Raw genomic sequence first — 21304 nt, 5'->3', positions numbered from 1 at the left:
ATTCCAGCATTTAGTATAATGGTTGGCACGTAGTGCTTAACAAGTACCTATTATTGTTAATAAATATCATTATTATTGTTCCCTTACTAATATTCCCTTCTATTCTCCACCTACACCCACTCCCTTGGAGAATTCATTCTCTCCCATGGCTTCAACTACTATTTCTATGCAGATAACCAATGAGATGCAGCGTGGCTTGGTGAAAGAGCCCGGGCTTGGGAGTCAAAGGATGTGGGTTCTAATCCCGGCTCTGCCACTTGTCTGCTGTGTGACCTGGGGCAAGTCACTTAACTTATCTGTGCCTCAGTATCTTATCTGTGCCCATCTGTAAAATGGGGTTTGAGACTGTGAGCCATACGTGGGACAACCTGATTACCCTGTACCTACCCCAGTGCTTAGAACAGTGCTTGGCACATAGTAAGCACTTAAAAATACAATAATAATAGTAATAATAATAAATCTACATCTGCAATCCTGATCCCTCCCTCTCTACAGTCTCGCATTTCCTCTTTCCTTCAAGACATCTCTACTTGGATGTCCTCCGTCACCTCAAGATTAACATGTCCCAAACAGAACTCCTTATCTTCTGACTCAAACCCTATCCTCCCCATAACTTTCGCATCACTGTAGATGGCACCACCAACTTTTCTGTCTCAAAAGCCTGTAAACATGACGTTATCCTTGACTCCTTTTTCTCATTCAACCCACATATTCAATCCATCACTAAATCCTGTCGGTGCCAACTTCACGACATCGCTATAATATTCCCTTTCCTCTCCAACCAAAGTACTACCACATTAATACGCTCACTCATCCTATCCCTGACCTATTTCTTATCATCTCCTCTTAAGTGGAAAGTTTATTTAACTTCCAAATATGATTCAGTGGCCTGATCTACTGAATAGACTTTGGTCATCTTGTGTATTAGGTTGCATGATGAAAGACATACTTATACAGTGCTTCAGTCATATGTATTCCTGTATTTTTAATAGTTCAGTATGAAAAGAGGAACCCAACGGAGGCATATATTTCATGAAAGTACTTCTAAAAATGATTGGCTCATGGCCTAGAGCTAAATAAGGGGTGAGTGAGGAGAGGAAAGAAGCAAGACAATAATGTAACACCCTGGGAATCAGGGAAAGATCATGGATGTAGGAATCAGGGGACCTGGCTTCTCATCCTGGCTCCACCACTTGCTGCTGTCAGTTCTTAGTCAAATCTCTTCAATTCTCTGTGCCTCAGTTACCTCATCTGTAAAATGGGAATTAATAAGGCGAGCCCCGTATGGGACAGGGACTGGGTCTAAATTGATTAGCTTGTATTTACACCAGTGCTTAGAACAATGCTTGACATATAGTAAGCACTTAACAAATACCAAAATTATTATCTTGCATCTAACCCAACACTTAACACGAAAATTATTTATTGTTTATTATTAGACATGTTCCCTGCCACTATGGAGTTTATGATCTAGAAAAGAAGCCGGACACTAAAATAAATTACTCTGAGGAGGAGCAAGTAATGAAATATTACAATAAATATATAATTGCAAAGAGTATATAATAATAATGATAATAACTGTGGTATTTGTTAATGGCTATGTGCCAGGCACTATGCTAAGCACTTGGGGTAGCTAAAGATAATTGGGTTGGACATGGTCCCTGTCCCACATAGGGCTTCCACTCTCAATTTCCATTTTACAGATGAGATAACTGAGGCACAGAGTAGTGAAATGACTTGCCCAAGGCCACACAGCAGACCAATGGTGGAGCTGGGATTAGAACCCAGGTCCTTTGACTCCCAGTCCTGTATTCTACCCACTAGACCATGCTGGGTACATATCAAAATAAAGAGGTATTAGAAGAGAAGGAATATAGAATGGGTAGGGAGATGGGAGGTTAATTATGGTGGGCCTTCTGTGATTTCAGAAGACCCTTGCAGTTCTGAAGATCAGTGGTCTATTGGTTGTAAAGAGGGAGGATGTTCCAGCAGAAGGGAGAAGGACAGCAAAGATCAGTGGCACGAGGGAAATGAGAATGAGGAACAATGAGTGGGTTGGTTTGAGAGGAATGAAGTGTGTGAGGTGAGGTTTAGTACAAAAATCAATAGTGGGGACAGAGTTGATGGAGTGCTTTAAAATCAATAGTCAGGAGTTTCTGTTTGATGGGGAGAGGAATGGGCAACCATTATTTTTAAGGAGTGGGGAGATGGTCACAGAATGATGTTTTAGAAAAAACGATTGCAGCAGTAGAGTGAAGGGTAAACTAGAGAGGTGAGAGGCTGGAGAAAGGGAAGTCTGTGAGGAAATTCAATTGTTGCTGAAAGATAAGGAGGAGGTGAGGACACTGCTAATGTTATGAGCTTGAGAGATGGGGAGGGTGGTGGCTTTGTCAACTGCAATGGAAAAGTTAGATGGGAGAGAGAAATTGGGAGGAAAGATGAGGCGTTCAGTTCTGGACATGGAAAAATTGCGGAGAGGAGGTTTTCTTTCCTTAACAACATGACTTTGACTTTTCATAGTGGCAAATTTTGACCAAAGATTTAGCCTCTCTTCATTCATATGATTCTTTTAAGATCCACCAATAAAATTGCTTTCTGAATTAGAGGAGTACACACATTTCCATTTCACCAAGAAGAAGTGATTGATCTACCAAATACCTTTTCCATGTAGAAGATATTGTTCATTATCTGAGGCGAAACAAAACTCCAGTATGATAAAGTTTGTATTCAGGGACATTAGCTTACCAAGTGGCAAACGACCTAGTAGTTAGAGCCTGAGCCTGGGAATCAGAAGACCTGGGTTCTAATCCTGGCTCTGCTACTTGCCTTCTGTGTGACTTCGGGCAACTCACTTAACTTCTCTGGGTCTCAATTACTTTATCTGTAAAATTGGGATATGAATGTGAGCGCCATGTGGGAATGGGCCATGTCCAACCTGATTAGCTTTTATCTACCCTAGTGCTTAGTTCTGCGCCTGCCACATAGTGAGCACACAATCATGATGATAAAAAAGTACAATACAACAATTCCTGTCCACAAGTAACTTACAATCTAGAGGACGAGACAGGCATTAATAGAAATAAATCATAAGGCTTGACCAGGCAGTCCTAAGCTCACTGTGGACAGGAATGTGTCTGTTTATTGTTGTATTGTACTCTCCCAAGCATTGAGTACACTGCTCTGCATGGAATAAGTGCTCACTAAATATGATTGACTGAATGAATGAAAATGTATAAGATGCTTAGTTATAATATATAGATAATGATAACATTTAAGTGCTTATTCATTCATTCAATCATATTTATTGAGCACTTACTATGTGCAGAGCACTTATACTAAACACCTGGAAAGCACAATACAGTGCTCTGCACACAGTAAGCTCTCAGTAAGTACATCTGAATGAATGAATACAGCAGTAAAGACAGACAATCCCTGCCCACAACTGGCTTACTATGCCTCAAGCACTGTTCTAAGCGCTGGGGTAGATACAGGCTAATCAGGTTGGATTCAGTCCCTGTCCCACCTAGGGCTCACAATTTCAATCCCCATTATACACTGAGACACAGAGATGTGAAGTGACTTGCCCGGGGTCACACTGCAGACAAGTGGCGAGGTGGGATTAGAACACGGGTCCTTCTAACTCCCAGGCTGGGGTTCTAGCCACTAGGCAAAACTGCTGCTACTAAAGAAAGACAATAGTATATGTATAGACTATATATTATAATTAAAAAATTATGAATTGTTTCATTTTTCTTTACGACCTCTCTTTTTAGGCAGGATTTAAGGGAATGTCTTGTTCAGGGTCTGCCAGTCCATTCGTAGAAGGGATAAGAGTTGAACCCTCACCCCTGAAACTCTTTTCATTATCTTTAAACATTAAATAATCATAGTAATAATGATGTTTATTGAAAACCTACTGGGTTTAAAGCACTGGACATGAGTGCTTTGAAAAATACAAAATAATCACAGCGCACATTCCCTACTCACAAGGATTTTATGCTCTGTTGGGTGGTTCCAAACTCAGTAGGTATGCAACTTTTGTGCTTTCTGACAGGCTTCAATTTTGCCCAGTCAATCAATCATTAAAACAAGCAATTTATTTAGTGAGTACTTATTGTATGCAGAGCACCATGATAAGCCCTTGGGAGAATACAGCAGTAGTGTAGGTATGCACATTCCCTGCTCTCAGGGATCTTAGAATGTAGCAAAGGAGACTGATACTAAAATAAGTTATTGGTGATGTAAAACAGTATCCTCTGTTCATCTTTCAGATCGAGATCTAATTCCCTTTTCACTCAGAGCTCAGGGTCAAGCATTACAATGAGCCTAGAAAATGCTAAATGACTTTGCAGCCTTTTCACTCTTCTCTAATTAAGAAAAGAAGAAAGGAACCTACCTGTGACCTTGCCTAAAGTGAACGACTTGATAGCCTTAAAGTCCACGTCCGAAGAGAAGTTGTGCCTGACTTTATGAAACTGGTCAACCTGAAAGAAGGAATCCAGAGAAACAGCCTCTTATAGATCTAGTTATGCTTTGTAATAATAATAATGATAATTATATTTAAGTGCTTACTATGTGCCAGACAACTGTCCTAAACCTTGGGGTGGATACAAGCAAATCCACAGTTGGACACAGTCACTGTTTCACATAGGGCTCACACTCTCCACCCCATTTTTACAGATGAGGTCTGAAGCACAGAGAAGTGTAGTGATTTGTCCAAGGTCACACAAAAAACAAGTGGCGGAGCTGGGATTAGAAGCCATGACCTACACCATGGGTACTTGAAGATGACTCTATTGATGATACCCTTGGAAGCATTATATCATTTATATTTTACTCTTTCCCCTCTCTAATTTATTTTAATGTCCGTATCCCCTATAGACTGTAAACTCTTATGGGCAGGGATTGTGTCCACCAACTCTGCTGTATTGCAGTTTCCAAAATAATAATAATAATAATGATAATGGTATTTGTTAAATTCTTCTATGTGCCAAGCAGTGTTTTAAGTGCTGGGGTAGATACAAAGTAATCATGTTGTGCCACGTCCCATGATTAACGCAGTGCTCCACACATAGTAAGTGCTCAGTAAATACCACTGAAAGACATGCTTAATAATACAAATGACAGATTAACTGTTACATATGAGTCTGAGAAGGCCAACATGGGGGTCATAGACTTGACCACACTGAATGCACTATCAATCCATCAATCAGTGGTATTTATTGAGTGCTTACTGTGTGCCTAATACTGTACTAAGTACTTAGAGTAGAGCATAACAATAGGACGGAACAGTCCCTGCTCACAAGAGCTTGCAGTCAAGAGGGGGAGACAGATATTAGTACAAATAAACAAATCATGGATATGGAAATAAGTGCTATGACATGAAGACCACTCCCTTCTGGGCTTTGTGGTACTGAAAATGCACCGGACAAAGGGCAGATCCATGAAGACCTTAAGGGCACATGTCTGTAAACAGATTGCTTGTTTTGATGTCTATTTCCCCCCTTCTGGGCTGCGAGCCGATTGTTGGGTAAGGATTGTCTCTATTTGTTGTTGAATTATACTTTCCAAGTGCTTGGTACAGTGCTCTGCACACAGTAAGCACTCAATAAATACGATTGAATGAATGAATGCATTTTTAAAAATAAACCAGCCTGTCTCTAGCTGAGATCTCTCCCTGAGGATATTCAAGATTAATTGATTGATTCATTGACTGATCAAAACAAAGTCTGGTTCATTTTGTATTCTCTCTTTTCTCTTCATGACATAAAGGATTTCAGACCTAATCTGTCAATCATATTTACTGAGTGCTTACTACTTCTTGACTGTAAGCCCAGTGTGGGCAGGGATTGTCCTTCTTTATTGCTGAATTGTATTTTCCAAGAGCTTAGTACAGTGTTCTGCACAAAGTAAGTGCTCAATAAATTTGAATGAATGAATGAATGTGCAGAGCACTGTATGAAACATTTGGAGATGAAGATATGGTAGAATTAGACATATTCCCTGCCCAAAGCGTGTTTACTCCACAGGAGATTTTACTAAGCCTTCTACAGGTACTTATTCCCCTGTTGAGCTTTTTCTCACCATATCCATTAATGTGCATTCCACCAACGAGTAAATTGATGAAGGTCCTCCAGAAATATGAAGTCCAAGATTATTGTTAAATGGGGACCCGACATCTTCTATGCTGATTTTTCATTCCTCTCTCTCATCCTCTATGGGAGCAGTCAGCATCCTTCCCCTTGGTAATTCATGCATGATCGGATTTGCACCCAGGTAAAGCAAAAGGGACATTTGTCCCTTTCCTCTGCAGAGGCTGGGGCTTGCCAGAAACAATCAATCGATCAATGGTATTTATTGAGCATTTACTGGGTGCAGAGCACTGTACTAAAGGTTTGGGATAGTACAATACAATAGAGTTGGTAGTCTACTGGAAGCAGTGTGGCCTAGTTGGAAGAGCATGGGCCTGGGAGCCCAAGGAGGTGGGTTCTAATCCTGACTCTGCCACATGTCTGCTACTGTGACCTTGGGCAAGTCACTTAACTTCTCTGGGCCTCAGTTCCCTCATCTGTAAAATTGGGACAGAGACTGTGTCCAACCCAATTATCTTGTCTCTACCTCAACACTTAGAACAGTGCTTGGCACATAGTAAGTGCTTATCAAATACCACAGTTTTTATTATTATTATTCCCCTGCAATTCAGAAGCAAAAATACTGATGCTAAAATCCCGGTTGGGGCCTAGTGGAAAGAGCAAGGTCCTGGAAACCAGAGAACCTGGGTTCTAATTCCGGGTCTGCCGACTGCTTGCTGTGAGACCTTGGGCAAGTCACTTCACTTCCTCAGTGTCCCAGTTGTCTCAACTGTAAAATGGGGACTGAATATCTGTTCTCCCATCTACTTAGATGATGAGCCCCAGGTAGGACCTGATTATCTTAATTACCTCAGTCCCTAGTACAGTGCTTGGCACATAGTAAGCGCTTAACAAATACCACAATTATTATTCAAACCAGGGACATACAAGGTCAATCTTGGCCATTTAGTGCATAAGAACAAATGATCACTTACAAACGTCCAAGGCAATGTACGTATTTCATTCATTCATTCATTCAATAGTATTTATTGAGCGCTTACTATGTGCAGAGCACTGTACTAAGTGCTTGGAAGGTACAATTCGGCAACAAATAGAGACAATCCCTGCCCAATGATGGGCTCACAGTCTAATCAGGGGAGAAAGATGGACAAAAACAAGACAACATAATCACGATAAATAGAATCAAGGGGATGTACACCTTATTAACAAAATAAATAGGGTAATAAAAAATATGAGCACAGTGCTGAGGTGAGGTGAAGGGGAAGGGAAGGAGCAGAGGGAAAGGGGGCTTAGCTGAAGGGAGGTGAAGAGGGGAAGGGGGAGGAGCAGAGGATATAGGGGGAGCAGACACAATTATCAATCAATCATTGGTATTTATTGAACCCTAATTGTGTGCAGAACACCATCCAGGTGCTTGGGAGAGAACAGTAGAACAGAGATTGTAGAGCATGATTCCTGCCCACAAGCAGCTTCAGATTCTATATCGCATCATCCTAGGGGAGAAAGTGCTCAAAGATATGAGTCTAGAGGAAAAAAAAGACCAATCCAAGTGAATGCTAATATGTCTCAGGATCAGGAACACATTCTAAGGTGGATAAAGATTATCTTCCCTTTCTGTGTTGTTGGTGACCTATCGATTTATTTATCTTGTTTGCTTTTGCGAATCAATCATCCAAAGGAGGATTTTTCTCTGTCCTTCTCTCCTTATTGTTTTCTATGCTAGGGTTCAAGATAAAGGGGCCCCATTTGCGTGGCGCAGTGGAAAGAGCATGGTCTTTGGAGTCAGGGCTCATGAGTTCGAATCCCAGCTCTGCCACTTGTCAGCTGTGTGACTGTGGGCAAGTCACTTAACTTCTCTGTGCCTCAGTTCCCTCATCTGTCAAATGGGGATTAAGACTGTGAGCCCCACGTGGGACAACCTGATTCCCCTGTGTTTACCCCAGCGCTTAGAACAGTGCTCTGCACATAGTAAGCGCTTAACAAATACCAACATTATTATTTGGATTTCCTCCGCTGAACCCAACCGCCAGTGGCATAAAGAAACACTAATCCTTACTGTCTGACACTCATTTCCAGAATGCATACAAAACTCAAGATAAGCAGATGGGCTAGGCTCATTCAATCTGATTTACCCTAGTCTAAATTCATGCTCACAGTTTCAAAGAAGTCCGAACCATATTTCTAACAATCAAGGCAAAGAAATGAAACCCCTTTATCCTGAACCCAACCTTTACTATTTCCCATGAATATTATTTTTTTACAGACTGGTGTCTTTTTACCTTGACCTTTATAAATCTGACTCACTAACAAGGAAATAAAGGGAGACTGGAAGACATAAAGGCTTAATCAATCAGGCAATCAATAGTGTTTATGGAGCATTTTCTGTGTGCAGAGAACTGTGCTAAGAGCTTGAGAGGGTACAGTACAATAGAGTTGGAAGGCATGGCCAACTGGGTCCAACTTCAAGGACCCAGTCTCGTCATGAGTTCTAATCCCGGCTCTGTCACTTGTCTGCTGTGCAACCTAGGGCAAATCACTTCTGTTCTTTGGGGCTCAGTTCCCTCATCTGTAAAATGGTGATTGACACTGTGAGCCCTATGTAGTACAGGGACTGTGTCCAAGCCGATTTGCTTGTATCCACCCCAGCACTTAGGATGGTGCTTGGAACATAGTAAGCGCTTAACAAATACCATAATTTTTAGAAGGAAACACTGCATAGAGACAATTCCTTGAGCTGATTTTCAGTGCAGTTTGACTCCTGATCATCTAACAGACAGTGGAAGGAGAGGTTACAATACCTGAATCGTTAGTTTTCTCCCCTCTCGGTTGATCTTCACATGATGTATCTGCCTGTTGGCAAAGTTTTCTGCATCAATGGTGAACACATGGGGCTCTTCCTTATTCAGCTTGTATCGGACCTGTAAGCTTCCTGGAGAGCAGAATATATTTCCATTTAGTCACTTGGCTGAGCCAATTCAAAAGTATGATGTATTGATTATAATGTCTTTTAAGTCACCATTTTAAGACTCTAGGGACTCATTCTCCCCATCCACATATCACTTCATTAAGGAAAAAAAGGACATTAACTATGTCCACTGTAACCTCGGGGTATGTGTGGAGAATGGTACTAGCTGGACTACAAAATTAAATATAATTTATTAATGTATTCTCGGAAATCCCAGATACTGCTTTGCAAACAAAATGTGTGCAAATATAAACTCGTGCATGCCATTGAGGTTTTAATGAGCTCCTTTTAAATCCTCTTGCCTCCAGTTCTCTCTCCTTTAAGTGAAGCAACTGCACTTAGCATGGAGATGATAAAGATTTCTTTCCTTGGGGCAGAATCACATCATATTCATTCAGGGTTTTGAAAACTCCCTAGTGGATTTTTCCTATGACCTTCAATTTCTAGAAGTGGCATATACTACACATTGGAAACACTGGACAAACGTACAATTGACACCAACAGTGTTCCCATTAACAGCATTGAGTAAGAGTCTCTAAAGGGCAGAGAAATGTACAAGGAGCTCTAGGAGTTACAAAGGAAGTAGGAGTGGCCTAGTGGAAGGAAGCCCGGGACTGAGAGTCAGAAGGACCTGGGATTTAATTCCGACTCCACCATTTGTATTGTGTAACCTTGGGTAAGTCACTTCACCTGAGAAGCAGTATGGCCTAGTGGATAGAGCATGAGACGGGGAGTCAGAAGTTAACTGCTTAACAAATACCATTTAAGAAAAAGGCTCTTAAGACTTCTCTTATCTGAAGGACTTAATTTTTTTAATGGTAATTGTTAAGTACTTACTAGGTGGAGGCACTATAAGAATAATAATAATAATAATAATGGTGGTATTGGTTAAGCGCTTATTATATGCCAAGCACTGTTCTAAGCACCGGGATATATACAAGGTTATCGGGTTGTCCCACGTGGGGCTCACAATCTTAATCCCCATTTTACAGATGAGGTAATTGAGGCACAGAGAAGCAGCAGACAAGTGGCAGAGCCAGGATTAGAACCCATGTCCTCTGACTCCCAAGCCCATGCTTTTTCCACTAAGCCATGCTGCTTCTCTGTACTAGTCACTGGGGTAGATATAAGTTATTCTTTTTGGACGCAGTCACTGTCTCACTTGGAACTCACAGTTTCAATCGCCATTTTACAGCTGTGGTAACTGAGGCCCAGTGAAGTGACTTGCCCAAGATCTCAGAGCAGACAATTGGCAGAGACATGATTAGAACCCTAGTCCTTCTGACTCCCAGGCCCATGCTCTATCCAATAGGCCACACTGCTTCCTTTTGGAGACTAAGGCCTTGACATTTATTTATGTTAATGTCTGACTCCCGCTGTAGACTCTAAGCTTGCTGTGGGCAGTGAACGTGTCTACCAGCTCAATCAATCAGTCAGTCATATTTATCGAGGCCTTACTGCCTGCAGTGCTTGGGATTGTACACTACAACAGTGTAGGTAGACAGATTCGCTGCCCACATTGAGCCTAGAGTCTAGAAGACTGTGTTGTAGTGCACTCTCCCAAGTGCTTAGCCTGGTGCTCTGCACATCATAAGTTCTCAGTAAATACCATCATTGATGGTGCTGATGATTTGTATTGGTAGGCAGTGATGAGGAGCAGGTGACTTGAAATATCACTGTGGTGGGTGGGTTGGGTTACTACAACTTGTGGTGGTTGGAATTAACTGGGAAAGGCTTCCTTGAAGAGATGGGTTTTTAATGAGGGCTGGGAAGATAGCGAGAGCTGTAATTCCCAAGGACTTGGAAGTAGAAAGAGGTCCAGTCTGTGGGGAGGGCAGGAGTTAGAGGGAGGAAGTGAGAGAGTCTTGATCAGGGGATATTCGGTAGGAGTCAAGGCTCCAAACTATGGTTTAGAAGGTGAAGAAAGCCAACTTTTAAGACCCTGAGCTCCTTTTGGACAGGAAATGTGTCCACCAATTCTGTTATATGGTTTTCTCCCAAGAGCTGAGTACAGTGCTCTGCACAGAGGTAAGCTTTCAATAAACAACACAGATTGATTGAGTGATTGATTAATTGAATGGGAAAACTAAACGACATTCCATTGGGGCCTTACCCACATTATTTGCATAACTGCCCCAATTTTCAGCAAAATTGTTGCAGCCCCCAAATTTGGGGAGGTTCTATTACGGGGCAAATTAAGTAGCAGTGAGAACAGAAGGAGAAAAAAAGAGGAGAAAAAGGAACAAAAAAGAAAGGTAAGAATGTATTGAAGACTTAATATCTTACTTCAAAGGTGGTCTCTTAAGTACACTTGACAAATTATAGGACTCTCCTCTCCCTTCTCCTTTCCCTCCCTTGAAATGCCTATTTTACAAAAGAAACTCTCCTTCCCTCGTGTGAGCACATCTCCTTGGTATTACTGACCCCTCCCACTCTTCCTAACCTAGAATGTGTGTGTTTTAATAATGATAATAGTGTTATAGTGATATTATAATAGTGATTATATATAATAATAATGTGGGTATTTGTTAAGCGCTTACTATGTGCCGAGCACTGTTCTAAGCGCTGGGGTAGACATAGGGGAATCAGGTTGTCCCACGTGGGGCTCACAGTCTTGATCCCCATTTTACAGATGAGGGAACTGAGGCACAGAGAAGTTAAGTGACTTGCCCACAGTCACACAGCCGACAAGTGGCAGAGCTGGGATTCGAACTCATGAGTCCTGACTCCAAAGCCCATGCTCTTTCCACTGAGCCACGCTAAGTGATAGTATATTAGCTATAATATATTGTATTATGTTAGATATAATAGTCATTATTATTACTATTGTTATTATGGTATTTGTTAAGCATCTACTATGTGTCAGGCACTGTACTAAGCCCTGGGGTGGATACAAGCAAATAGGTTTGGACGTAGTCCATGTCCTGCATAGAGCTCACAGTCTTAATCCCCATTTTATAGATACCTCATCTGGAAAATGGGGATTAACTGTGAGCCTCACGTGGGACAACCTGATTACCCTGTATCTACCCCAGCGCTTAGAACAGTGCTCTGCACATAGTAAGCGCTTAACAAATACCAACATTATTAACATTATTATTATTATTATGAGTTAACTGAAGTACAGTAAAGTGAAGCAACTTGCCCAAGGTGTTGCAGCAGACAAGTAGCAGAGCTTGGATTAGAACCCAGATCATCTGACTCCCAGGCCCATACTCTATCCACTACACCTTGCTGCTTTTAAAGAAGAAACTTGTCATTACCACAGTTTGAGCCTTCACCGGCACAGACTGCTATCACTATCTACAATTTTGGGATGGGGGACAAAAATCACTATTGAATTTCCTCCTCAAAAACTGGACAGCAGAGGGGGTGAAAGGGGGCTAAGCAGCTGAGGTGATTATGCATGAGCAATATCATTAAAATCCTACCCATCTCTTTTCTGACTGTGGTATAACAAAACAATATACACGAGAGCATATTTTCCTGCGCTTTTGGGCTGCCAGTGATAATTTATCAGAAGATGGGGTCTCTACCACCACTAGGTAGAGGTTTATTTCATTTCTGACTAATGTAGTTCATTGTTATTTATTCTTATATTTACATAATTATGCAACAATTTAGTGGTGATATTTTCCATAGGTTTGCTTTCTGTTTATCTTGCTTTCCCCCCGACCGATGACATTTCTAGTTATACTGGAACAGTGTTTATTTGACATGAAAAATAATGACAACACATAAAAATTGGTACTTAATACACTACTACATGTTGACAATATCAATGCTATTTTTTTATGGAACAGAAAATCAGACCTTTGCTTCTTAATTATTGTATACAAAATCCAAACCAAATCCTTTCCAGCAGAGAAAAGTAATTACGCAGATGGGAAAAGTTAAGCCAAAGTTAAAAAAAACCCTTCCTTTCAAATGAAGAGGTTGATCAAAATTGTGGGGTTTTGAACACGACTAAAAATCAATAAATGGCATTTATAGTGCACTTACTGTTTGCCGAGCATTATCTTAAGTGCTTGGGAAAGTACCACAGAGTTGGTGTACATAATCCCTGCCCTAAAGGACCTTTTAGTCTACAGAGGTAGACGGACATTAAAATAGATTAGGGATGTGGAAAATAGTAAATGATAGAGTAGAGGTGTGAATATCTTGAATTTTTTTTTTTATTCTGAGTAACTTGTTAGCAATCTTGTCTTAGGGTGTTGAGTCATCTCTGACCCTTAGCGACGCCATGGACACATCTTCTAGACTGTGATCTTCTAGACTGTGAGCTCGTTGTTGGGTAGGGATTGTCTCCATCTGTTGCCGATTGTACTTTCCAAGCACTTAGTACAGTGCTCTGCACACAGTAAGCACTCAATAAATACGATTGAATGAATGAATGAATCTTTCCCAGAACGCCCCACCTCCATCTGAAATCGTTCTGGTAGTGGATCCTTTGGGTTTTCTTGGTGTAAATACAGAAGTGGTTTATCACTGCCTCCTTCCATGCAGTAAACTTGAGTCTCCACCCTCGACTCTCTCCCATGCCACTGCTGCCCAACACAGATGTTTCAACCTGTAGCAAATTGCCTTCCACTCACTAGCCACTGGCCTAGATAGGATTAGAATGGGTAGGCCTCTGCTTGACTCTTCCTCCCATAGCCGAGACTGGTAAAGTACTGAAAACTCTCCAGCTGCGACCTTGTGAGGGTTTGGTTAGCAGTAGTAATAGCATTTTCTACATACTCTTATTCTCTCCATTTCCCCCCATCTTTAACTCATTTTAATGTGTTTCCCCGAAAGCTCCTTGTAGGCAAGACAAACACTTAGTATGGTGCTCTCCCCACAGTAAGTTCTGAATAAAAAGCATAGATTGATTTTTTTTGAGGGCTCATCTTCTGAGGACTGTTTAATGGGAGCATCATTATTTTATTAATGATATGTATATATCTATAATTCTTTTTATCTATATTGATGGTATTGATGCCCATCTACTTGTTTTGTTTTGTTGTCTGTATCCCCCTTCTAGACTGCGAGCCCATTGTAGGATAGGGATTGTCTCGATCTGTTACTGAATTGTGCTATCCAAGAGGTTAGTACAGTGCTCTACATACAGTAAGCACTCAATAAATATGATTGAATGAATGAACAAAGTGTATCCACGACATACATGCATGGGGAGAGAAGTGACTTTTTTACAACTTTTCTTTAAACCTTACTTTCACCTTGTGGTATCTAATAAGTTAATTATGATATTTACTAAGCACTTATATATAGTTGTCCTCCATACTCTGAGAAGATGCTTCCATAAAATTGGCCTAGGGGACCCCTTCTATACTCCATCTACACCCACTCCTTTGGAAAACTCATTTGATCTCATGGCTTCAACTACCATCACTACAAAGATGATTCCCAGATTTACCCTCCAGCCTTGGCCTCTTTGACAATGCTGATGATGATGGCATTTATTCAGTGTTACTAATTCCAGGCACTGTATTGGGTGAAGTGCTGTAATGGAAACAAGCAAATAGAGTTGGACACAGTCCCTGTCCCACGAGGGGCTCACAATCTCAATCACCATTTTACAGATGAGGTAACTGAAACACAGAGAAGTGAAGTGACTTCCTCAAGGTCACACAGCAGACAAGTGGCAGAGCCAGGATTAGAACCCACTGAACTTATTAGAACCCAATGACCTTCTTATTCCCAGGCCTGTGCACTATCCGCTACACTATGCTGTAGGTTCACATTTCCTCCTACCCTCAAGAAATCTCTACTTTGAGCTCCATCTTAACATGCCCAAAACAGAACTCCTCATCTTCCCTCCCAAGCCCTGTACTCTCTGAACTTTCACTTCACAGTAGACAACACTGCCATTCTTGCTATCTTGCAAGCTTTAGCATTATCCTAGACTCATCTCTCTCATTCAACTCACATATTCAATCTGACACCAGATTCCATCCATTCTACCTTCACAACTACTAAAATCTGCCCTTTCCTTTCCATCTAGTCAATCGGTCAGTATTTATTGAGCACTTATTGTGTTCAGAGCACTTTATTAAGTGCTTGGGGAAGTATAATACAATATAACACACTTTCCCTGCCCACAACATGTTACAGTCTAGAGTGGGAGACAGACATTAATAGAAATAAATCAATGACAGATAGGGACATAAGTGTTGTGGGGCTGGGAGGAGGGTTGAAAGAAAGGAAGCATGTCAGACCAGTGCAGAAGGGAGTGGGGGAAAAGGAAAGGAGGGATTAGTTAGGGAAGACCTCTTGGAGGAGATGGGCCTTAAATAAGGCTTTGAAAGGGGGAGGGTAATTGTCTGTGGGATATGAGGACGGAGAGCTTTCCAGGCCAGAGGCTGGATGTGGGAGAAAAAGTCATCAGCGAGATAGATGAGACTGAGGCACAGTGAGATGGTTAGCATTAGAGGAACGAAGTATGCAGGTCAGGTTGTAGTAGGAGAGTTAGCGAGGTGAGGTAGGAGGGGGCACAGTGATTGACTGCTTTAAAGTCAATGGTGAAGAGTTTCCATTTGATGCGGAGGTGGATGGGTAACCACTGGAGGTTCTTGAGGAGAGGGGATACACAGACTGAATGCTTTTGTAGAAAAATGATCTGGGCAGCAGAATGAAGCATGGATTGGAGTGAGGAGAGACAGGAGGCAGGGAAGTCAGCAAGCAGGCTGATACAGTAATCAAAGTGGGATAGGATAAGTGTTGGGATTAATGAGGTAACAGTTTGGATGGAGAGGAAAGGACCTATCCTGGCGATGTTGTGAAGATTGAACTCTGAGGATTTAGTGATAGCTTGATATGTAGGTTGGGAAAGTGTCTATCAAGTCTGTTGTACTCTCCCAAGTACTTAGTACAGTGCTCTGCCCGTAATAAGCACTCAATAAATAGCACTCATGTAGATGATGGTGATGTACTACTATTTCTACTACTGCTTTTACTACTATACTACTGCTACTGTTACTCTTACTACAGTATTTCTTTTGACACATTTTAAATTCTGTTCTATTTCTCAAAATGCTTTTTACCAAAAAAAGGTAAGATGACTAGATGGATTGATTATGATATTTATGTGCTTTCAATCTGCTGACCTGTTGTTAAGAGCTTGGTTGGACTAAAATAGAGAGTTGCAAGAAAGTTGTTTTCTCAATATCAATATATAAAAAGGAAGTTCTTTTAGTTTTTGGATAATGTTTTTTTTTAAAACTAATATTTACAAATTCATGGCCCTGACAAATTTGCAAATGTTACTCCTTTTTTTCCCCCTAAAAGCATGGGATTTTAAATTCTCAGGTAAAATGGAGGAGTGCAATTATACGAGTTTCAATGAAAGCACTGTACCATCGGCATTATTATTATAATAAATGGAGTGAGACTAATGACACATTTAAAACATTCACTGAGTGAAGGAGGCCAACATGTAATCAAAGACTTTCCCTCAAATAGCAGGTTAGCATTTTCTCCTCTCCCAAAACCCAGTGACTGGTTGGCTTTTGAAACAGACCCAGGCATTCATTTTAATGTACTCCCTGGGATTGAGAGAAATGGTGAGAGGGGATACAATGATAATATGCTTGGTTTCATGATGAAATTATTTTGTAAATTTCCACTGTTTTATTTTTACTTATTCAACTGTCTTAGAATGTTTATGCTTTTGACCTGGGCACTTCAAAACTATACCATTTCTTGGTTGAATAAGGAAGGTCATATACATTTCATTTTTCAAATTAAAGTTCAGTTTTACTATCCAATTACTATTGATAATAAGAAGGTAAGGTTGACTAGGATAGATATTTAGCCATTACATTTGATTATCCAGACTAATACAAACACTGTATTGCAATTTTCCAAAACAAATCAAATTGGATTTACACCAATTCCTCTTCTTCTTTTCCCTCTCGCTCTCCCATCTCTAAATCTGGATTATCTAGATAATCTGAAACAAATCATACTATCTAGATTTATAATTATTTCTCTTTCCTCCCCTCATGATCTCCTCAATCCCTAAATCCGATGCTTCCAAATGAAAAAGAAAAAAAAAACCAACGAAAACAAAACAATCATCTCTTCGGTTTTTCCCACCTGAATTCATCCTCTTTGTATGTGCCCGTCATTTCTTCTTTGATTCTGTGAGTCCCCCAATAATTCCTCCTCTCATACCACCTGCTTCTCCTTTTCCTTTATCAACATTTTTTCATTCTATCAATGACAATTATTGAGCTCTTATTCTGTACAGAGCACTGCTGCAAGCATCTGGGAGAGTACAATAGACTCATGGAGTTTGCAATCTACCAGGGAGACAAACAGTTAAATAAATTACCAGGAGAGGGAAGTCATAAGAGCATAGAGCTATGCATATATGTGCTATGGAAGTGTATAGAAAGGGGTAGGGACTCAATATTCAAGTATTTAGGTGATGTGAACAAGCTGCAAAGGCAGACTCATTAAAACAATCAAAGCTGGGATGCATTAGATGATGTGCGCCTGGAGAAGAGGACACAGTTGCAGAAAGAAAAAGGTCTAGTTCAAGGTCTCAACTTCCAGTGTCATGGCAGAAGTGGGGACTGAGGGCCTGTGAGATCTCCAAGGCAAAGGGACCAAGTGTAACTTCCAACTGTGCATACTTTCCCAGTGCATAATAAAGTGCTCTTCATAATAGGGGCTTATTAATAACTCTAACCATAAAAACAATAACAATTATAATTATTGCATTTGATAAATGCTCATGTGTCAAGTACTGTTCTAGGCTCTGGGGTAGATACAGGATAATCAGACTGGAAAAAGCCCTCAGTCCAAATGGGGTTCACAGTCTAAGTCTCAGTCTAAGTCAAAATTTCCAAAACCTGGACCAGGGCCCCTCTCCCTTGGTTCAAAGCCATTACATTCTCCATCCATGTGCTTATAAACAGAAGTATCACTTTCTTACCCGGGAGGCCAGGAGTCTAAGCCAAGGGAGGTTTGGCATTTAAGATCTTTAACATAAAGGTACCTGAGACTGACCAGTAAAAACTGGATATATGCAAATCACAAATTTCAGTCAAAAGATGGACAGACTAACTGTTGGAAGCTTCCTTAGTCATTTCACATGCCCATAAAATGATAGTAAGCAAAAGAGGATCTTATTGGTGGGTGAATCTGCCGGTTGAGCTAATCGATCAAGGGTATTTATTGAGAGCTCATTGTGTGCAGAGCACTCTATGAAGTGCTTGAGAAAATATAAACACAACAGAGTAGGTAGACACAATCCCTGCCCTCAAGATGCTTAAAATCTAGTGGAATGTTTCCTACTCAATAGCCTGATCAGGCCCTGATTTCTAAGGAAGGGTCACATTCATAATCTTAACTATACTGATATAGTCTGAGGTCCATTAGAGGGAGATTCTCCTCCCCTGACAGAGATTCAAGACCAACTGTGCCAGGGATGATGGGCCCTTAGTGAGACCACTGCCAGTTTGGAACAAGGGAAAGTAGGCAGAGTGGGCACTCAACACCCACTATATATTGTTTGGGCCCATCATCTTTCCATAGCAAAAGTGGAAACTGCAGCAGATAGGTGAGGAAAGTAGCCTGGATTCACACAGGAGCGTGTCTGAGTTGAGACACGCTTCTTACTTATGACTGTCTGAACCTGGGATTCATCCAATCATATTTCCTGAGCACTTACTTTGTGGAGAGCATTGTAATAAGTGGTTGGGTGAGTCCAATACAACAATAAACAGACACAATTCCTGCCCACAATGAGCTTCCAGTCAAGATGGGGGAATGGTGTGGGTGAGGAGAAGGACATTGGTCTCCCTGGACACTGTGGTTCCCAAGTCAATTGACTTCCAGGATGTGATCGCTGGATTTGGGGAGGAAGGAGCTTAGCCTAGTGGGTAGAACACAGGCCTGGGAGTCAGAAGGATCTGGTTTCTAGTCCTGACTCTGCTACTTGTCTGCTGTGTGACCTTGAGCAAGTCACTTCACTTCTCTGGACCTTAGCTACCTCATCTGTAAATAGGGATTAAGATAGTTTGTGACTGTGAGCCCGTTGTTGGGTAGGGATTGTCTCTATTTGTTGCTGAATTGTACTTTCCAAGTGCTTAGTATAGTGCTCTGCACACAGTAAACATTCAATAAATATGATCGAATGATTGAATGAATAAATAGTGAGCCCCATGCAATACAGACACTGTGTCCATCCTATCTTTTGTCTACCCCAATGCTTAGAACAGTGCCTGGCACGTAGTAAATGCTTAACAAATTAGATTTTTAAAAAAAAGTGAGACTGGGGTTTCTCTACCTTTACAAGCCTGGAATTGTGTCAATACATTTTGATGTCCAATAATAAAATGCAAGCAAATGGGAGGGAAAGCAGAAAACATTTTTTTCTCTATGAATCCCCACAAAAACCCATGGTTTTATTCCTTGATAGGAGCCAGTGGGGAGGTGGTACAGGGAGGAGAATAGCTGGTAAACTGAGAGGAAAAGCTCAAAGTATTATTTTTTTCCATGAAACTCCATGGGTTTTTCCTTGTGGGGACCAGGATATGGGAAGGGCTGTGCATATAATAATGGTGGTATTTGTTAAGCGCTTACTATGTGCAAAGCACTGTTCTAAGCGCTGGGGGGATACAAGGTGATCAGGTTATCGCATGTGGGGCTTACAGTTTTAATCCCCATTTTACAGATGAGGTAACTGAGGCAGAGAAGTTAAGTGACTTGCCCAAAGTCACACAGCTGACAAGCAGCGGAGCCGGGATTAGAACCCGTGACCTATGACTCCTAAGCCCGCGCTCCTTCCACTGAGTCACGCTGCTGCATATGTATGTGGGGGATTACCAAACATTTCCTTGTGAGTCTCCATAACCCCTCCCCTCCAACCCCATATCTCTCTTTGCTAGCAATGCTGAAACCAAACCTTTGTACCCCTGAGAGAGTAGTCACTTTCATAATAATAGTAAGAGTTGTGGTATTTGTTGAGTGCTTACTAGGTGCAATAATAATAATAATAATGGTGGTATTTGTTAAGTGCTTACTATGTTCAAAGCAGTGTTCCAAGTGCTAGGAGGGGATACAAGGTGGTCAGGTTGTCCCACGTGGGACTCACAGTCTTAATCTCCATTTTACAGATGAGGTAACTGAAGCACAGAGAAGTCAAGTGATTTGCCCAAAGTCACACAGCTGACAAGCTGTGGGGCCGGGATTAGAACCCATGACCTCTGAATCCCAAGCCGCCGCTCTTTCCTCTGAGCCACGCTGCTTCTCATAGTATAGTGCAAGGCAATATACTAAGCACTGGGCTGGGTACCAGCAAATCAGGACGGACACAGTTCCCGTCCCACATGGGACTCACAGTCTTAATCCCCTTTACAGATAACTAAGGAAAAGAGACGGGAAGTGACTTGTGCAAGGTCACACAGCAGAAAAGAGGCAGAGCTGAGATTAGAACCCACGACTTTCTGCGTCGCAGGCCTGTGCTCTATCCACTGTGCTATGCTTGCTTCTCCAACCACTCCAAAACCAGTCGTACATATGTGAGGAATTCACCAAAGAGGAGTAATGTCTTCCATAAAGTCCTACTGCGAGGCAGACCTGGGTAGTGTGCTTAGGAGATTCCAGGTCCTGAGTGTGTAGAATTCCTTTAATGCTCACAGAAATGTTACTCACCAAGTGTAGACCATAATGATTTGATTGTCATCTTATGGTGAAATGACCTCCTATGGATCTCTGCTAATGACTTTGCATTTCTAAAAGTGCCCGGAGTCATACACGAGCTGGCTGTGCTGTTTTTATGATTTCAGAGAATGGTTGAGGAAATCATCTCTAATTGACCATCATTTATCCTTTCATTTATGGAAGCAGTTGAAGCTGGCAATGACGGCTCTGTATTTTCAACTCTTGGCAGACGGCATAGAACTGACTGTGCTATTGGCAGAAGTTAACAAAAACACAAAGACTTTGAGCTGGTGGGCGTTATCATGGTGGGGCCATATCTCTTTACATCGTTGGAAACTGAGGAATCATTTCATCTTTTATAGCGGCCATGAAATCCCTGAGATGCAGACTACTTTAGTTCTCAACCAGTCCATCTGCATGACAGTGTGAAACGACGTTTATTTTTCTTTCTGGATAAACTTCAGAAAAATCAAAATTGTGGGTAGGAATGAAGTGGACAGTCAGTTTCTTAAGACCTGTAGCATATTTTAAGGAACCTACTGAGGTTACAAGGCAGGGTAAGGAGCAGGTACTT

The 21304-nt window shown here is 41.3% G+C and overlaps 1 protein-coding gene across 1 annotated transcript in view; it reads right to left on the bottom strand.

Annotated features, from left to right (window-relative positions):
- The window catches only part of CNTNAP5 (contactin associated protein family member 5), a 746584-nt gene that overhangs the window by 32826 nt on the left and 692454 nt on the right, over positions 1 to 21304 (bottom strand). Inside the window, exons 20-21 of the mRNA XM_029075794.2 lie at positions 8891 to 9021; positions 4397 to 4484 (exon numbers count right to left, since the gene is read on the bottom strand). Of these exons, the coding sequence (XP_028931627.1) occupies positions 4397 to 4484; positions 8891 to 9021 (219 nt within the window). The remainder of the gene's footprint in view (positions 1 to 4396; positions 4485 to 8890; positions 9022 to 21304) is intronic.

This window comes from Ornithorhynchus anatinus, chromosome 1, assembly GCF_004115215.2.
Source record: "Ornithorhynchus anatinus isolate Pmale09 chromosome 1, mOrnAna1.pri.v4, whole genome shotgun sequence".
Classification (NCBI taxonomy): domain Eukaryota; kingdom Metazoa; phylum Chordata; class Mammalia; order Monotremata; family Ornithorhynchidae; genus Ornithorhynchus; species Ornithorhynchus anatinus.
The sequence above is the reverse complement of the archived record's forward strand: the minus strand, read 5'-3'. Positions and strand labels throughout refer to the sequence as shown.